At 49.1% G+C, this 17,986-nt stretch overlaps 5 protein-coding genes across 5 annotated transcripts; 3 read left to right on the forward strand and 2 right to left on the reverse strand.

Annotated features, from left to right (window-relative positions):
* Positions 1-706: 706 nt before the first annotated feature.
* On the forward strand, positions 707-1,864 carry ALT_3110 (RNA recognition motif domain-containing protein; the record flags this gene model as incomplete). The annotated part of the gene is made up of 4 exons (XM_033557687.2): positions 707-746; positions 842-941; positions 1,015-1,361; positions 1,425-1,864. The coding sequence occupies 4 exons, from the start codon at positions 707-709 to the stop codon at positions 1,862-1,864; spliced, it is 927 nt and encodes a 308-aa protein (XP_033413578.1).
* Positions 1,865-3,777: 1,913 nt separating this feature from the next.
* ALT_3111 (DPY30/SDC1 family protein) lies at positions 3,778-4,161 on the reverse strand (the record flags this gene model as incomplete). The annotated part of the gene is made up of 2 exons (XM_033557688.2): positions 3,778-3,874; positions 3,989-4,161. The coding sequence occupies 2 exons, from the start codon at positions 4,159-4,161 to the stop codon at positions 3,778-3,780; spliced, it is 270 nt and encodes an 89-aa protein (XP_033413579.2).
* A 702-nt stretch (positions 4,162-4,863) lies between these two features.
* On the forward strand, positions 4,864-7,441 carry ALT_3112 (fanconi-associated nuclease 1; the record flags this gene model as incomplete). Its single annotated transcript, XM_033557689.2, has 3 exons — positions 4,864-5,369; positions 5,425-6,874; positions 6,929-7,441. 3 exons carry the CDS (start codon positions 4,864-4,866, stop codon positions 7,439-7,441), a joined length of 2,469 nt encoding a protein of 822 aa, XP_033413580.1.
* A 320-nt stretch (positions 7,442-7,761) lies between these two features.
* On the reverse strand, positions 7,762-8,706 carry ALT_3113 (40S ribosomal protein uS15; the record flags this gene model as incomplete). Its single annotated transcript, XM_033557690.1, has 5 exons — positions 7,762-7,935; positions 7,988-8,034; positions 8,319-8,351; positions 8,414-8,610; positions 8,702-8,706. The coding sequence occupies 5 exons, from the start codon at positions 8,704-8,706 to the stop codon at positions 7,762-7,764; spliced, it is 456 nt and encodes a 151-aa protein (XP_033413581.1).
* Positions 8,707-15,608: 6,902 nt separating this feature from the next.
* gprM lies at positions 15,609-17,344 on the forward strand (the record flags this gene model as incomplete). The annotated part of the gene is made up of 5 exons (XM_089599495.1): positions 15,609-15,687; positions 15,823-15,843; positions 15,912-16,066; positions 16,122-16,260; positions 16,317-17,344. The coding sequence occupies 5 exons, from the start codon at positions 15,609-15,611 to the stop codon at positions 17,342-17,344; spliced, it is 1,422 nt and encodes a 473-aa protein (XP_089456238.1).
* Positions 17,345-17,986: the final 642 nt, after the last annotated feature.

The following is a 17,986-nucleotide window of genomic DNA, read 5'->3' on the forward strand; positions in this document are numbered from 1 at the left end:
TATTCCCCTTACGAGTTTTATTTCGAACCTTAACCTTAGAGATGGGAGCAAAGGCGTGTTATGAGTTATAAGTGTGTGGATGAAGCATTGTTTTGCGCATTGTGGTCTTTTGCTAAGATTGGGAATTAATTGATTACGGATGAATTGAGCCTGAGTTTACTGCAAAAAATCTATTTCTCATCTGTAGATAAGTAGGAACTGTTTCAGCTTTTACTAATATGTCAACAAGACTCCGTAGACACTCCTTGTTGACAGGACTGGTAGTCTACATGTCGTTGCAGCAGGCAAACAACAGGCGTGCTGAGGCTTGGCGCCATCCGCACGAGAAACCGCGCCCAGCCTGGAATTGTTCGCCTCGCTTTTTCCTGCTCCGTCTCTCTCCCCCTGCCTTTCCTCCATCATCATCATCCTCCATCCTCCTTCCATCTCCCATCTCTTTCATTCCTCTTTCTTTTTCTACTTCTCCTTCTACTGACGGAATCTGAACACTTCGGGTTTTCAGCATTCCTAACGCAGACTAGTCTAATCCGCGACTGTTGCTGATTGGATTTTTCTGCTTTACTTTTTTCCCCCTTCATTCAACCACAGCCTGTTGCAGGACGTGCATCTCGCGCGCTCTATCGAGTAACAAGCTTTGTTCATCTTTTTACCTCACTTATCACCTAGCTACTTCCTTGGTTTCATCCTTCATTTCAAAATCGACATAATGTCTGCTGAATACGATAACGAGAACGGTCGCTACGACGGTATGTGTTTGCCTAAGGACATCGCGATCGACAACTCTCTTAGTCGTCAACACAGTGGTCGCAGTACTAATTTGTTTTGCTTCTCTCAACTTCAGACGAGCCTCGCTTCGCTCGCGACCGCAGCGCTTCTCCTCGCGATGAGCCTCGGGGCGATCGTGCTCGCAGCCGTTCGCCCAACGGACGCGCCGATGACCGGTAATTTCACTCTTTTTTGGATTATCAGTTCTTTTGTATCACTTGAACCAGCACGCTGACATCTCTTGTCCAGTGCTCCCGTCGATTCTCGCAAGCCCGACGATGATGAAGAAGGTGCCATCAACCCCGGCTCGAACCTTTTCGTTACCGGTATCCACCCTCGTCTGACCGAGTCCGATATCTCCCGTCTGTTCGAGAAGTACGGCGACGTCGAGAACTGCTCGATCATGGTGGACCCCCACACCAAGGAATCTCGTGGTTTCGGCTTCGTCAAGATGGTCACTGCCGAGCAGGCTGATGCTGCCAAGGAGGGCCTGCAGGGTGAGGTTATCGAAGGCCGTACTCTGAGCATTGAGAAGGCTCGTCGTAGCCGTCCCAGAACTCCTACCCCTGGCAAATACTTTGGACCTCCCAAGCGTGGTAAGCCCTCATACCCTTCAGTCTCAAGGATACTATTCAACTACTAACTTATCCCTTCTGCAGAATTCCGTGGACCTGGTGGTGGCCGCGGCGGCCGTGGTGACCGTTATGATGACAGACGCGGACCTCACGGTGGCGGCTGGCGTCGCGGCGGCGGCGGCGGCGGTGGTGGTGACGACTACCGTTATGGTCGTTATGACTCCTACAGTGATCGTCGTGACTATGGTGGTGGCCGCGAAGGCGGCCGCGAATACCGCGACTATCCTCGTCGTGAGTACCGTGACGACTACAGCTACCGTGGTGGCATTGATCGCTACGCCTCCGGTAGTGGTGGTGGCCGTGAAGAGCGGTACAGTCGCGAGCCTCGCCGTGACGATCGTCGTGGCTATTATGATCGTGATGCTAACCCTCCCAGCTACGGCGACGCCCCTCCTGCCCGCGAACCCTACGCTGGCCGCTCTTACGAACCCCGTGGTGGTGAAGACAGATACAGTGGCCGGTAGGCGAATTGACGACATGGGAAGCCAACACTCGAATCGGGTTCATGCAACGTAACTATTCCCCATGTTAGTCTTTTCCTCTTTTCGCTGGCTTTTTCCCGTCTTCCTATCCTCCCGCTCCTTCCTCTTGTGACGTGCCTTTACGCTTCCAATTTCCTTGAAACGCTTCTATTTCGAGAGTTTCCCTACAATCGGGTCTCGATTCCACGGCCGGCCTTAGGGCGTGGATGGTTTGTTTTCTTGTCTTCGAAGGAAAAGTCGTCTTCACTTGCACGTGTCTTTCCGTTCGGAAGGCCACCAGTTTTGCGACCAGTCTCTCAACCACTTCAAAAACAAAACAAAGCAAGAAAGAAAGGCCAGGACAGAATGTGTCGACTCTCTTCGGTCACGGGCTGATATTTTTCATTTGTTCATCGCTTCGATACACCCGGGAAATATGGCGGCAGGGAAAGAGAAACAAATTTTCACAATAACGTTGTAATTCTTCGGATTATCTCATGGGTCAGCACTGCTACATTTGCAACTCTTCCGGAAAACTTGGTCGTTGTCTCGCTAGTCAGCTTTTCGCCTTATTGCGTCTTATACAGCTTTCTCTACGTAACGACTCGATTGTATTCGGCCTGAAACACATAAACAAAATGGCTTCGGCCCATTCACCCACACAAGGACTCTGCTCTTACGCCTTGTTTGAACCAAACTGACTGAACGGGATCCTGCTTTTCCTCGCCAATTCTGCCACAGCCGCTGTTATTTGTGCCTGTAGTATTGCCAACCCGAGGACAGCCTTCTGCAAGTGGCATCTCCTGTGGCACCGGACCGAATCAACTTAGTCCAAAGTAATACCCTGGGTTGATTCACTATCTACAGGCCTGCTGTCGCACCCCCAGAGGCTGGTTGACCCCATGTCGATGGCACTGATTGATAAAAATAGCTCGAGAGGTAAGGATAAACATTAGGAAAAAGGATACTAACGTCAGATACAGTAATAACTGCTGTTCTATCACTTGCATTGATTGAAGTTTTGGGGCAGTGTTCTCCTTTCCCATTCTACTACAACCTTCTACTAGCCCTGTGGTGACAGTTCTTTCATCTGGCTCTGCTGAAACACTAACAATCAAGGTTTTATTATTCTTGTTACACACAGATTTTATGGTGCCTAGTAGTTTTCTTCTAATATGGAAGGTCTTCTTGCAACAGGGTTCTTGTACACGGAGTAGTCATCATACGAAGTCTTGTTGGAGAGCATAGTCTTTCTGATCTCAGCCGCTGTGTTGGCACCAACATCTATTGCAATATTCTGTAGACTGCCGTCATGAGTCGTTACTGTATAACCTTTATTATCCTGTTGATTTTGCTTCGCTGGCCTGTACTTCATTCTGTTTGTTACAGGGCATGTGATTTCATGGTTGATGCTGAATCACCTCGAAATATATATATTGCAATCACCGCCGAGGTGATCCACGCAAGAACTACGAAATCATTACTGTGATTCATATAACGGAGAAGATATTTTATGTCGTCCCCTCTAGAGAGACAATATGAACCTCGATTAAGGTTCTTGCTATATCCACAATATATGCAGGCAAAAGTCGTAGAGTCCTCGCTGAATCTTGCTTGCAACATAGATTGAAATTCTTGCCCGTGGTGGGATGTTCTCCCGTAATACCGAATAATCCAAGTCGAGCATTAATGTCAGCACCGTGATACTCTGTGGCACAGACAGAGATTGACGAGGGTCCATGTCCCTTCCCATTAGCTGCTCTGAATCAAGGATCGGTGTAGTACTCATCATCATGCAGATGTGAGCATGCAAATTCCTTTCTGGAATTTGCACCACGAGGCACAGTAACCATGAGGTAACCGATCCTCAATGGAATTCACAGCGCTCGCTAGCGCCATCGTTCGAAATCCCCAGCCTACTCAGGCGACTTCTTCGCGGGCACCGCTCCGCCCTCCACTTCGTTACTCTTCTGAATTAGAAACTCGCCTAGCACGCGCAGGGGATCTGAGGGTCTATCGCAAAGGCAAAATTAGTACTAGTCGCGTGAATGACGCACTTCCCACACAACGCCCTGCGCAGAGCCATTACGACGCAGGCGCATTCTCAAGCAATAAGAAGCCACTCACTGTTCCTTGACGACGGATTTCATCCCCTCAAGCAGGTACGGCACTATCTTTTCGTTCATGTATACTCGTGCGGGGGCGCCGCCGGGACGGACCTGCGCCGCGGGGGTATTCGACTCTGCTCGCGGGGTGTTTGCTGCGCCGGTGTTGCTGTTGGGTGTTGCTCCGTTGCCCATGTTGAGTAGATGTAATGCGCTGGGTCCGGAGGTCGGATCAGTGTGTTGGATTGAGTTATTCAGAGGGGCGGAGGACGTAGAGGGTAATTCTTTCTTGATTGAGGCGGCTGAGTCGGGTGACTAAAGACTGGAGTCAGATGGAGGGATAGCAATCTCAGCGTATGATTGATCGAAGGAAGGGGAAAAGAGAAACAAAGCAAGAGTAGACAGAGAGTTAAAAGTGATGTCGCAATTGGAACGAAGAAAGATCTCCAAGGGCGGAGCTTGCGGGCGGAGCTTCTTCAAGCTCTCCACTGTGGGGATGGTCTTGAGGGGAGAGTATTTCTTACAGGAGCGTCCGCCATGGCTACTATTATGTCAAAGGATGATATATATACAGAGTGCGAGGATAGATGTCATAATTCATGCGCTTATTCTAGATGCATACCGTTGCGCCTTCATCAGCGCTGCTTATCTTACTGCTGCCTGCCAAGTGGTTAGGCTGCAAACATATCAAACAGGTACAAAATCCAATTAAACTCAGGTGACTTCGCGTCTTTTCGTGACACGTTTGGGCGCCTAGAGATGGGGATGGTCTATCAGACTTCAATAACAGTCGTGTCAGCGCGTCGTTGGCCATCAAATTGCTACTAGTGATGCTGCTTGCAGAGTGTCTCTCTGAAATTTCGTCTCGAATGATCATCTCAAAGCTCTCGTGGCAGCATGTCCCTTCTGGACTACTGGGACACATCGCGCCCTCCAGTGAAGCGCCGGAAGACTACCCCTAAGGAGGGTCAGGACAGTCCCAGAACAGTCGCACTTCGAAAAGAGGATTCCAGCATCAACGAAACTGAAATCGATAGCTCCGATAGTCCGTTAGATACATGGGATGCCCTGCCCTCAGCTCAAGCAGGCGATTTCGCGCTTGAGGACGAGAACCCGGTTCCGAACAGTCAGACAGAACTAGAGTCTTCGCTACCAGATATTCCCACAGATAGACAAGCTATCGAAGAGTATGAAATCTCGCATGCGGTAGAACAGGATGATGAGCCTGATCTGCGCCAGAGGCTTCAAGACGGTAAATGGCGGAGGGGCAAGAGCTCAATCTATGTGGATGCGTTCAACCTGGCACTGGAAACTGTGCTGGACGAAGAGGCCCATCTTTTCAATGAGGCAGAATTAGAGGTCTTCAAACAATGGAAGGAGCTGTCGTATGAGTCCCAATACTTGTGAGTCGAGCTAGCGGATTCATGTCGTCAGAAACAAGCTGATTGTCTTCGTCAGATATGTACGGCTCTTCCTTCGCAAGACGTCGGCTTGGCATCGCATCAATCGCTTGGGTTATTACTCTGACATTAGTGATATGTCCCAAGCGGTGGCTGATCTTCGGTCCAGCCGCAAGCTGCCTGGCCCTCTAGTATCTACAGATGATATCTCTGAAGATATGAGTTCCGACAGTGGTGCGGACCTCACTCATTTCAGGTTTGCTGATGACACTGATGAGATAACGACTCTGGAGGAAGCTTCCTCTTTGCTACTTCTTGAAGAACTCAAAATCCTCGCAAAGGATGCCAAGGTTCAAGGAAAGAGTAAGAAGGAGCTGCTTGAAGCCTTTCGTGCGTCCAGCCAGAGACAAACAGGTCTCAACTGGAACGACAAAGAGCAGGATGCGCCCCCTGCTGTCAATCGAGATGACCATTATATTCAGAAAATCCTTGAGTATACCGGTGACTGCATCAGACTCGCGCCGGGGCCTTATGCTCTCTTCGAGAGAGTCCATCTGGTCTTTTACAGGTCTACAGAGTGGACCGAGAAATCCCTCACCACTATAATCCTTGCGAAGATCTCCCGCAGAAATTTCCCCGAGTATATTGTATCTCGATCTAGCTCGATCTTTCCATCTAGGGAGATCCTGCTCGAATTCGAATCAGCACTTCGGAAACAGCATCAAATAGACAACCTTCTTGAGTTCAACGGTACACCTACTCAGGAAAGGCTGGAGCATGTGAAACGCATTTGTACAGACGTCTATTCCCGATGGAAAAGTTTACTTGAACAGGAACAGCGCAAGGAAGACACGATCTACGAGGCGGGTGAAGGCGCCTACTTGCGCCGCTTTTCTCCGGCTTGGGTCTATACCAGGATCATTCATAAAGGCCTTCATCCTCTAGGACGCTTCAAAGAACACAAACGGGAACACGAAATTCTGTGCGAATTGCTAGGCCAGCGCTTGTTCCACGCTGCCCGACGTGGCGCATGGTATCAGCGAAAAGCACTGTTGGAGGAACACTATATGTGGGCTCTTACACCGTCTGATGGACGGAGCGAAGACCTCCAGAAGAAACACTGGAAACGAATTGCTCTGAGGACATGCGAAGACGGACTGGAAGACCCGGACTGCCATCTTATCTACCACTACGATCTTCAAAAGCGGATCACCAAGCTGGAAAGGGCTCTGAAAATAGTCAAGCGTGAGCAACACGACTTTGGCCATGTCATGCTGGCCAAGCCAGAAGTACGGACGATTGAAGGTATACGAATCGAACGGGAGGACTCCCCTGCTCGCGGTTCAGGAAAAAGCGAGGAAGCCTCAACCAGGCGAGGACGCCCCACCATATGGATTGACGAGAGAGAAGGCGGAGCTGAATGCAGGGTCGAAAGCATGTGTTTGAGCTGGTATAGGGATCATGGCTGGAAAGGCTACCATGCAGAAGGAGGGATCGTCAGAACCTTGGTATGCCTCAACCCGTCTGACTGCACGATCTCACAGCTAACACACAAATCCTAGTTCGGCTACCTATTCTACGACATCCTATTCACCTACGTTCCTAATGTCTTCCAGACACCCTTTCAAACCTGTCCGCTAGACCTCCACACCGACGCATTCTATCCCTCCCGCGCATCAGAGATCAATCACCGCCTGGTAGAAATAACCAACGGCGCTGCTGAGAGAATCATTCGCGATATTCATGAGCGCGAATCAGCGAAGCAAACCTGCGCCATCGGGATCGATTGGTCCTTTGAGCTGGACGACTTGGTTGAGATCGTGCAGTGTTTTCGAGGCGAAGCCCTGGCCACTATCTGCAAGGTGATGGCGCAGGAGTATCAGCAGCGCGGTGGGGGCATACCTGATCTCTTTCTGTGGAGTGTGGAGAAGAAGGAAGTCATGTTTGTGGAGGTCAAGTCTGAAAATGATCGTTTGAGTGATACCCAGAGGTTGTGGATTCATGTGCTTACTGGAGCGGGCGTGAGAGTTGAGCTTTGCAACGCTGTTGCGAAGGAGGTTAGACGAGCGAGTTGATGTCGCATATAGAGGTACATGGGATAATGTGTAGAAGAACTGGGATTTATAGCTGTTTATACCCTGCAGGCAATCATATTTAATGATCGAGTGAACTACTTCGAAGCTAGAGTTAGGAATTTCAGGTAGTTGAATTTTGTTTTGATTATTTGACTATTCGCGACAAGAGGTATCTAGGATCGTTCATGCATTAAAACTAGGAGAGTCCTAGTCTTATCACCCCGCAACCATCTCAGGTTGCAAGAGCGAAATTCCTCATCGACAACGAAATGTCACAGAACCAACAACCACACACCAAGACCAGAGAGATGGCGAGCCGCTTAAGCGACAAGGGTGCTGGCAGTGGCGGACTCGTAACGCCAGGTGGGGGGAAGGACACCGACGGACTTGTAGTAGCGGGACAGACGGTGGATACGAGACTCGATGAGAATGAGGCGGAACTTGCTGTCCTTGTCCTTGCGGTTGCGCTCAAGGTGCTTGCGGACGGCGACGGCCTACAACAGTCAGCAGGAAGCAAATACAGCGCAAGAGAGAATGCAACGCTACCTTCTTGATCAGGAAGTAAAGGTCCTCGGGGAGTTCGGGAGCGAGGCCTGTTTTTACGAAAAATCTCTCTGTCAGCCTGTGGATTGACCAAGCAGAGGCATAGAGAAAACTTTTGCATTTCTGCGAAAAGATTTTCTCACTTCCAGTGATAGAGTTCGGAACCGAGGCGGGCGATCAGAACAGGCAACAGCAGTTTCATGCAGAGGTGTTTCTACGCTCGTGCATCTCATTCTCAGAGCAACCGCCGTACATCCTTGTCCATGATCCCCTATCCTTGATATCCTCGTCTATACCGGTGCGATTGGAGTTATGATGGACGGTATTATCGTACCATTGGACTTCAAGATACGCAGGATCTTGTTACCTGTTGCAGAATGATGTTAGCGAACGGTAGGCACGGTCGGGACGAATATTAAGTAAACGTACCAGTGACAACCTTGACCTGGGCAACGCCGTGGCTGTCACGGAGGACAACACCGATCTGGGAAGGGGTAGCACCCTTTCTGGCGAGCTTGCAGATCTGGTCAACGACCTGGTCGGGGGTGGTCTTCAACCAGGCAGGAGCAGAACGGCTGTAGGGAATAGCAGAGGCGCTAATACCCTTTCCCTTGCTGTGCATACGACTGTAGCGAGTTCATTAGTTCGATTGTTCGGAAAAAGCGACTATGGTGATGCGTCTCGAGTCGCATTGAATCGCGAAGAGCGATAACTTACCCCATCTTGAATTATTGTCGGGGGTGTACTGGTCGGGTGTGTCGACGGAGTTGGACTGGCGATGGATGAAATCGTAAAAATTGAAGCCGATGTGAAGATGAATGGGATAAAGGACGGGTGCGTGGTGGAGTGTGGGTCACGTGCGGGTGGAGTTCGCTTAGCTTCTCTTACTTTTTCTGCGGTTTCAGCGTCCGCAGAAACTTCTTTTTCCCCCATCATTATTATCTTTTGTCAAAAATACTCGATGTTTTGATCGTGATGGTGATCAATTGACAGGTTGCCAGCTTTAGAGCTGTACAAATGACAGACTGACGTTTCCACAATCGCTCTCAGCTAAGTTTTCACAAGGTATGTTCTGAGCTTGCAATTTCATTGTTCCTCGTGATTTATCTATGTGATGATACAGCACCTTTTTTACTTTATTTTCTGGTACCTCTTATGTCAGAAGCAGATCCTTGTGGTCTGCTTCGATGATCTTAATGGACTTCTGACAACGATGCTATTTCCATCTTTTGAGTCGTCAAACGATTTCATCGTATCCTTGCTGACTTCGATTTGATGATAGACTTTCCTTGGGCATTGCCTTTACTTGAATTGAACCCCTCTGTCGCGGGCTGTCCGTCATGAATTCTTGTTTCGCATATTAGATTAGTGTTAGGAATTGAGAAAATGATAAAATTTGCACATCTTGAGGATGATTACAATCTCCCCGTTCGCAAACAGGCAACTCGTAGTTGATGACATCCGCCCACCTGCGGAGAATGTGATTTCTACACAATAAGGTCTACCATTTTCTATCTAGGTCATATGTAGGTGGTAACCGTGACCAATGATCATACCTTAACTTACCTCCGAGGAAGTCAAATGGCAACTAGCCACGACGAGCTCATCCCCTACTCTGTAAATGCTGGATACAGCTTGCAAACCTCAAGTCAAAAAAGGGAATGGACGCTGTGTTATCACAGGCCACGTCAACCTGCTTAGTTTATAAGTGACTGCTTTTGAAGCTGCGCACATCATTCCTCTCCGGCCTTTGAGAACTTTATCACACATGTTCGTTGCCGGTAGGATCGGGTATTGCTGCGTTGTGATAAGCATCTGTTGCGGATAGTCACTCACTCCAGTCAACCCAAATGATGACTGAGTTTTCCGGAGATCAGATGGCAATGCAGAATGCTTTAGACACTGTATGAGCAGCCTGGAAATCCAAAGAATGTCGTTGATCCGCTGCTCCTCTGGAACTCTGAACAAGCCATGTTATGCAAAGTGCACGGTCCTGGAGAGGTTAGTGTTGAGTATATTTTCCACCAAGAATTGATATCATATGCAATATTCAACAGGAGGAACAAAGGGTGCAGAGGATGGAGGCCGAGCTATTCAATCCTTGTGGGTCATTATGGTTTCCCGACTCTCAACGGTCAAACCTGCACCTTTGAGTTTGCTGGTGTACTGACATTGTTGACGCAAATGAGCTGTATTGTACTCCGCATTTGTTCTCTTATTATTGGAACCGCGAGAAAGAGGGATCACACCGCTATTTGAATAGCAGCGCCTCTGCGGGAGCATGCTGAAGAGAAGTGCATAGCATACATTTCGAATGAAGACGTCATTTCGAACAGGGCTGCGCTCTCTAGTTAGTGCAGATACCAGGATGCGACCTGGAGCGAAGACGTTGGGCATCTTGTTGTTGTGTTAGACCTACGTCCCTGCAAGTCGCCTGAATCTGCGCGGTGTTCCGAGTTCTTCTCCAGCTGCAAACTCCTGCAGGCTCTCGATGAGTTTAGCATGAAGCTTATTCTGGTTGCCTGCCGGAATCCTTTGTCTCTGTCGATATCCGGAGTAGTTGCGGACATATCAGGAAATCAGTGGTGAGGGCAATGATTTCAAACCCCAAATAAGGATTGATCGAACTGCTTTCGACAAAATCATTACCTAGATAGGACAATTACGATTAATCTGGTCTCGTGGCCTTCCTAGTCATCAAGTGATGAAGCATAACCAGCCACCCATCCAGAGCCAGAGAGCGTAAGGATCTTCGGCGTGACCGCAACTCTTGAAGGTCAACAAACATAGGCTTGCCAGCCAATCCGCTCGCATGGCGCGGACGCACAACGATTTCAAATCCAAAGAGTATGCTTTTCTGGAAGAGAGATTGGAGCAGATAACCGACATCACATCATGTGGCCAGGATCAGGGAAGAGCCGAGAATGAAAGAACGATCCCCGATTGGACCGCAGCAGGAAAATGAGAACCTATGTGTACGAAGCACTGTCGAATCACGGCTATATGACAGAATCTGCAGAACGGGTGACGATCAAAGCAGGAAGCGCTTTCGGACTGCTGCAGCAGACGTCGATTCACGAGGTAGATTGGACGATCGTCTCGTGCGGGCGTTGACCCCAGAGTACCCCGTATCGACTATCGAGTCCATGTCCATGAAATGTGATCAGTAGAGTTAAAGATCGATGATCGAGGAGCGTCTGAGATAATCGTAGATTGGCTTGCGAGAGAACCAATTCTCGTTCAGATCACCGCAAGGATGGAGGAATGGAGGCCGATTGGTTCGATGGCGGGAAGAGTTCGATGTGACTCGCTGCCAATCAACCAAGGAGAGCGCAGCATCCAAGCTGAAGGTCACCAAAGAACCCATCGAGCCTGGATAGATTCTACTTTTGATGATTCAAAGGAAGCCAGCCAGGATCAAGAAAGTTCAATAAATGGTCGTATAGATGTAAAGAAGGCAGTTATCATGTCTCTCCCTCCGCCGAATCCCGGTTGCGCCTTACGCCGCTAATGTTTGCCTCGATTGATGTATGGTATATTGGCCGTTAATTGCCGCTGATCGTTCCGCAAATCACCGCTGATTCCACCAGTTCCCCGTAGTCAAGAGCTGATGCCATGCCAATGCTCAGCTTGGTTCTAGTGTCTCACACGTACGGAGCAATTAGCAATTGCAATATCGACAAGGTCTGGGCTCAGCCTGCCTCTTCCAAGAACTGTATGGAGCATAAGTGCGAGTGTGCGACAGTCTTCAAAACTGAAAACACGGCCAATTGACGAGATTCGTGCAATACAGTGGCAAAACTCAAATACAGGCTTTCTGTGTGCCGCTGTGTCATCTGTTTGACGGCAAAATCGCAACTTCGCCTCGAGGATTGGACCCGTCTAGCTGCCGTGCAATCTCCTCCTGTGCACATCGGGATAATAATTCTCCTATTTGACTAGACTACGGGTTTATGATAATTAGCCTGATAGTAGAGTCTGATTGCTACTTGTCCATGTCGAAGCATGAGACTAGCTATGTCTCTGGGTTTACTTTGTAGTTGTTTCTTTTCCATATTGCCATTGTTGCTATTGCGCTGATCGCCCGCAGGTGCGGCGTAGCTGTAGTAAGTCGTTCGATGTTTGCCTCAAAGGTCAGGGGTCAGCTTTGCTATGACACTTTGCATTCCAACTCCAATGACTCCACTATAACGAATCGGAGAGGGACTCTCCTCCCGCTATTATTGGGTTTTACGTATATCTACGACAATCTCGATACCCAATCACCGCAACAACCTACTCTCTTACTACTAAGTAGGACCCGTTTGGAGTATAGAGTACGCGGTAGGAATTTATCGCAATCAGAATATATTGCGAGACGGGCCGTGTGTTCGATCTTATAGTTCAATATCCCAGAGGACTTGAGTGTTGGTTTGCGGCTCGGGGAGAGCCCGAGCCGCAAAAACGAGGGTGGGAAAATCCAACACAGAAATCTTACAGAGGACCTGACGCTCCCATACCAGTAAACTCCACGTGGGTGGCTGACGCCAAAAGTAGAACGAGGAATTGAAAAAAGCACCCAATTCGGCACTGAGCAAGGAGCGATGTTGTGCAGAGAGTCCATACTTCATCCGTACTGACGGAGAACTTGGCCATATACATTGATCTTAAGAGTCTAGGATTCAGTCCGGTTCTGACTCCCAGAGTACAAGACTTCGAGTCGTTTACAGAATACTATCTGATCATCAGTTCACTAGATCGATACGAGTACGAAGAGATATCAAGCAAATCATGGTGTTGGAGTCATTGTCTGCTGCGAAGATCATTGCTTAACCAGACAAGAAGACACCCATCTTGTAAGCCCAAAGACTGTCGGCCGTCTCTGGGGCGAGGATTGCCCGTAAACTGTTGGGGAAACTTCATCCCTAGTCTATCCCGTATTCCCGCTACTCACGCCGCGTGCCTGTTCCGCGGAGGCTGCCGATCAATAAGCATATTGTGCCGTCGAGCAACACCTGCTTACCTAGGTATGGTCTGGAAAGGCGATTCCTGGAATAGAAAAAAGACCAATGTTTGCGAATGTGTGGTTCCTGGTCCTGCTACAGCCTACTGCGTACTAGACTACTAGTTATCGATCTGAAACGGATGGGGGTGAGGACTTGGTGCAGGTGCGGCTCCAAGGGGATGGCCCCTTATGGTGCAGATAACGAAGAAAGACGGACGATTTAGCGTGAGACTCGAACTGTGGAAATCTTCAAGAAGGTGAGAGGGACCGGTTGCAATGAGGCTTGGGATTGTGGAGATTTGTATTCTGTCTGAAGACTAATCTGAATGCGTATCATTTTCCGTCAGAGATTGGCAAATTAGAGTAGGAAGCAGTTAAAGTGCGTACAAAGTAAGTATCTATCCTCCATTATTGAGTATCTTATTCTTGTCAGTGTGGAGTAGTTGAGAACGGACACAGAATCGCTGCCTAGTCAAGATCTAGATCCTATTTCTAATTTAGCGACTACCTTTCAAAAGGACGAGTTTCCTCCGTGCCCAGAGCGAATGATGCTACTGCTGACGTCTCAGCTCGCATGGCACAGCGGGTATTGTTTTCTCTCTGGCTAATGATTTTCATACTTTATAATTGCTTCGAGAATCAAACTTTCGGTAGGAAGAGAAAGTTAAAATGTCTGTATGACAGCCTCTGCAGTTCTGCACCTGGTTCGGACGCCGCAGGTACCAGGGGCAAATGGCAGCAGTAAGCACTTGACTGACCACTGTATTGCCACTTGCAGAAGGGGGGCGACAGTCAAAGGCACAAACCAAGCCTGAGCCTAAAGAGTCAGGGATGTTCCCCTCTTTCCATAAATTTCAATGCAGAATTTAGTTCGTTTAGTGGCCATTAGCGTCTGGCAGGCCTGCTTACTTGGATTTTAGCGGACAGAAAGTTCCATCTTGAATGCATGGCTATTCGCCTAATTACCATAGAGGCTTGGATACCCCTGGTTGATAATTATAAAAGGTCGTAATGGGCCGGGCTTAGGTAGGTATACGAAGCCTCTATGGGGCAATACTACAACAATAAGCCAGCAGCACCTGTAAGGTACCAGGCATTGGTCATACCTTACCTACCTGGCAATAATTGCATTGATCCTGGACCCTGGAAGACTATGGAGTATTAAACGAATTTCTACGTATTGTAAGAATAATTGAGTTGGGAAGAAGATTGCCTAGGAAAAGATCTTTATGATGAGGACCTCCGTTGCCTACGGGACTTGCGGATCGTTCATAGTTTAGGCGAGGAACGTGTCCGCAAAGGTATCTGAATCTGGCTAAAGACATTAGGATGAAGATGGGGCTTACCGAAAGACGGGTAACCTCGTGTGGTCCTTATCATGAGGGAATCAACCTAATACTGCGTAGTTCCATGGCTCTGACAAGAAGTATGTCCCAGACTTACCCAACAAAGAAAAAGCAGAGAATGCTGATCCAAAGAATCAGATTGTCAGTCCATGTCCAGAGCAGATCAACATGAAAAGGACTCATTTTTCATCACGTAACTGAAGCTTGATACTACAAACCTTAGAGAGGGTTTTCCGTCTCCGCTGACACAGATTTACCAGCTTTGTATCGATAATACCATAATATTGAACTTTCCAATCTGATGGCTGCGCCGCCTATAGTGATACAACCAACCATAGGCAAACTCCACCTTTACCACTCTTGGTACCTTGAAACCCAATGACGTTTCGCGATGAACACCAGAATCATTGCGTTTCCTCTTCTTAGGTAGTCTAGACTGTGGCAGTTTCTGTCTGAATTCCTTTCCGTCTTCTGAGTGGAGTTCATCGCCGTTTGGTGCCCCGCCTAGACTGATCCTTTCCGTAGCGAGTTACAGCAAGTTCAGCAACCAATCTTAGACTTCTACTACAGTTACAGTCCCAAATCACCCTAAATTCTGATGGTCACCGGCGTCGTCCCCGGTCGATTGGATACCCGACAATCTCTGTGCTTCTTCATTGGTGCCTTCGTCCTGCACTCTCGTTCGCTTCGTTTCCACTATCCACACCAATGCCCCTGGTGCCAAGCTCAAGTCTCATGTTCCTCGAAGGAAACTGGTCGGACTACCCACAGATCCCAGATCCAATCATCGTCTCATAGTGGGTGGGCGGAACAGATGTACTCGTGCCCTGGGTGAACGGGCCTCCTGTCCCCTTAAGAGAGGTAGAGACTAGGTATGAGCCTGCATGGATGGCATTAGCACTTTGCAAACTAGACTAGCAGTATTATTATTTTAGCTACTCGCCCCCAACGATTGAAGATCCTGGCTTATTACCCTTAGTATCTTCTGTGGGTTCGGGGAAGTAGAACATATTATTCCAATCCATGTATATCTTACTACCTTGCCCCTCGATCTAGCTTTCTGTCACTTTTCCCCCCTCCTCCGCCTTTTGACTCGATACCTCAATTCAGCAACGGTTAATTATATCCATTGCCGTTGTTGCTCGGCTGTGAGCCCTTCGCGCGGGGTGTGCACACCCTTGGGCCTCCAAAAACAACTCGCAAAATATATACTACGACCATTGCATGAACGGGATATGAACTTGAGGCAACCGCAATCGCATTTCGCAGAAGTCACACGAACAAGACTGCCAGTATGACGAATCGTACATTATTGAACGGACGGTGTCCAGTACCGTTTCTTCAGGAAGATCTCTTCCCCTCTACCGGTGGATGTACGCTCCCCTGATGATTGCTGGCTTGCTGTTGTCGACATTCGCTGATCGTGTGGGTTTTTTGCTTGCTAGTCATCGGAGGCCGTTATTGTCAACCTGTAGGCGATATTTCGTGCTGTTTACCCTGTCCGATAGCGTCATGGACGTATGGTGATGGTAAGCTCATCCTGTTGTTTGAGTTGCAGACTAGCCGTGTCATTCTAACGCCTTTAATTTTTTTGCAGGGTTGTTCGAGAAAGCGACCTCTGCGAGTTGGATCAGTGTTGCTATACTGCCGCTCTGCATCTTCCTGCTTGTGTCGTACGCAGTTCTTCCGGTCAAATTTACGCATCGCCACTACCTCAGCATCTGCTTCACATTGGGCATCTGTTTCATGGAGGTAAGTAAAGTGGCGCATTGGAGGGTCCGAGGACGTGTTATTAACCGACATGCAGATTGCGTTCATTATCCCTCTAGGGATAAAACCGGATCAATGCCATAACCAGATCACTCCCAACGATATGCATTCCAGTCTTTCGTGCGCTTTCACAGGTGCCCTTCTTCTTTTCGGAGGCTGGATGGTGGTAGTATGGAGTATGTTGGGAACGATTCTGAGCTTGTCTGGATTGACTCGTACTAACGATCTCTAGGTTTCCTCCGTACGGTGGCCTTCCATCTTCAGGTATGCTGGGAAGTGATACTGGGTCCGAAATTCATGTGGGGAGCGTTGATCTTCGGTTGGGTCGTCCCGGCCGTCGGCCTCACGGTGATGCTACTCTTGACGGGTGTATCTTTTCGATTCGGTTCTGTTTGCCATATCAACATCGACCGTGCCCTGCAGGACTACTGGATTCCCATCATCTCGTTCTCCGTTGCCGCACTCATCCTCCAACTGGCGACAATGGGGTACTGCATCCATGTCTACATCAAGTCTCTCTTCGACTCGGATTCAACCACGAATAGCTCGGGATTGCCGTCCTACTCCGCCAGCGTCCGCACTGTGTCCGCTCGTCAAGCCTACCGTCGCATCCGAAGAGTCCTCCAACTACAATGGCGAGGCGTAGCTCTGGTCTTGATCATCATCGCGAATGTGATTTTCTTCGCTGTGACGTTCATCGAGCTCGACAGCGCCCTCAAAGCGACCCCGGAGAATATGGAAAAGGCGACTCCATGGATTGCATGTCTGGCAGCCACCAGGGGTGACCGGGCAAAATGCGACGCCGAGGCGGCAAAGGTCCGGCCCAGCGAAGGACTACTCCTCGCCGTCCTGATCCTCCTCTCCCTGGTCGGATTCTGGAACTTCATCCTCTTTGCTCGCCCCTCGATCTTCCGCGGCTGGGTCGACTTCTTCCAGAACAAGTTTGGCGTGGGCGAGGGCCGTCTTGAGTTCGTGTCGGCCGATGCGCGGGGGCGGCTGGGCGACACGCGGTCCTACGAGATGCTCAACAGCACGGGCCTCCCCTCCTACAAGTCGCCGTCGCCCATGGTCCGATCGCCCAGTCCTGCGCGCATGGCGGGGACGAAGAGTCCCGAGAATGGCCACTTCGGGCGAGACGCCAGGTACGTGCGGCCGTCCATGAGCTTCTCCAGCCCGCGGCCGCCCAGCGCATCACAAGGGCGCGACTGGGATCCCAAGACAACGTTCGCCCCCGCCGTCTATCGGGAAGATGATGACTAGACTGGTGTCATTTTTGACTTTGGTTTTAATGTAATGCTATGTCATGCTGTTGAGGAGTTAAAAAATTTCTTGTATATTGGTTTGGATGATGCAATGTATACCCTAGCAATGTTTCTGGCCCTCTGTTTCCTTTATCTTCATATCAAAAATAATGCTTTGCATATTACTTTCGAAAGCGTAGCATCTCTGATCTACAATGTATCCCTTACGCATTACACATCAAAGTGTGCAGAATTCACGATGTAAAAGCAACCCACACCCAGAATTCAGACACTGGATCCCCGCATTCCAGCATCCTCGTGGGCGAGATCCTTGTGACAGAAAAAACCTATCCATCACCTCAAAATTATGGCTATCGAGTCCAACCACACACAAGTATCCACCGTCCACACCACGAACCTTGGGACTGTAACATCAACGGTAACAGTATGAGACGATCTGACACTGAAACTCGGCACTTGCACCAGCTACCACGCACTATCGTTCCACGGTCAACCCAACCACCAATAATCTCCCTCGTAAGCTGCAACTTGCTTTAGCCGATCCTTCTAGAAGAAAACTGGTATTGGATTCGGGGAAGATAGACTTTGGCTACGGGGTAGAGGTAAGGTAAGACCATAAGCCATATTGTGCCAGACAATG

This window comes from Aspergillus lentulus, assembly GCF_001445615.1.
Source record: "Aspergillus lentulus DNA, contig: Alt05, strain: IFM 54703, whole genome shotgun sequence".
NCBI lineage: Eukaryota > Fungi > Ascomycota > Eurotiomycetes > Eurotiales > Aspergillaceae > Aspergillus > Aspergillus lentulus.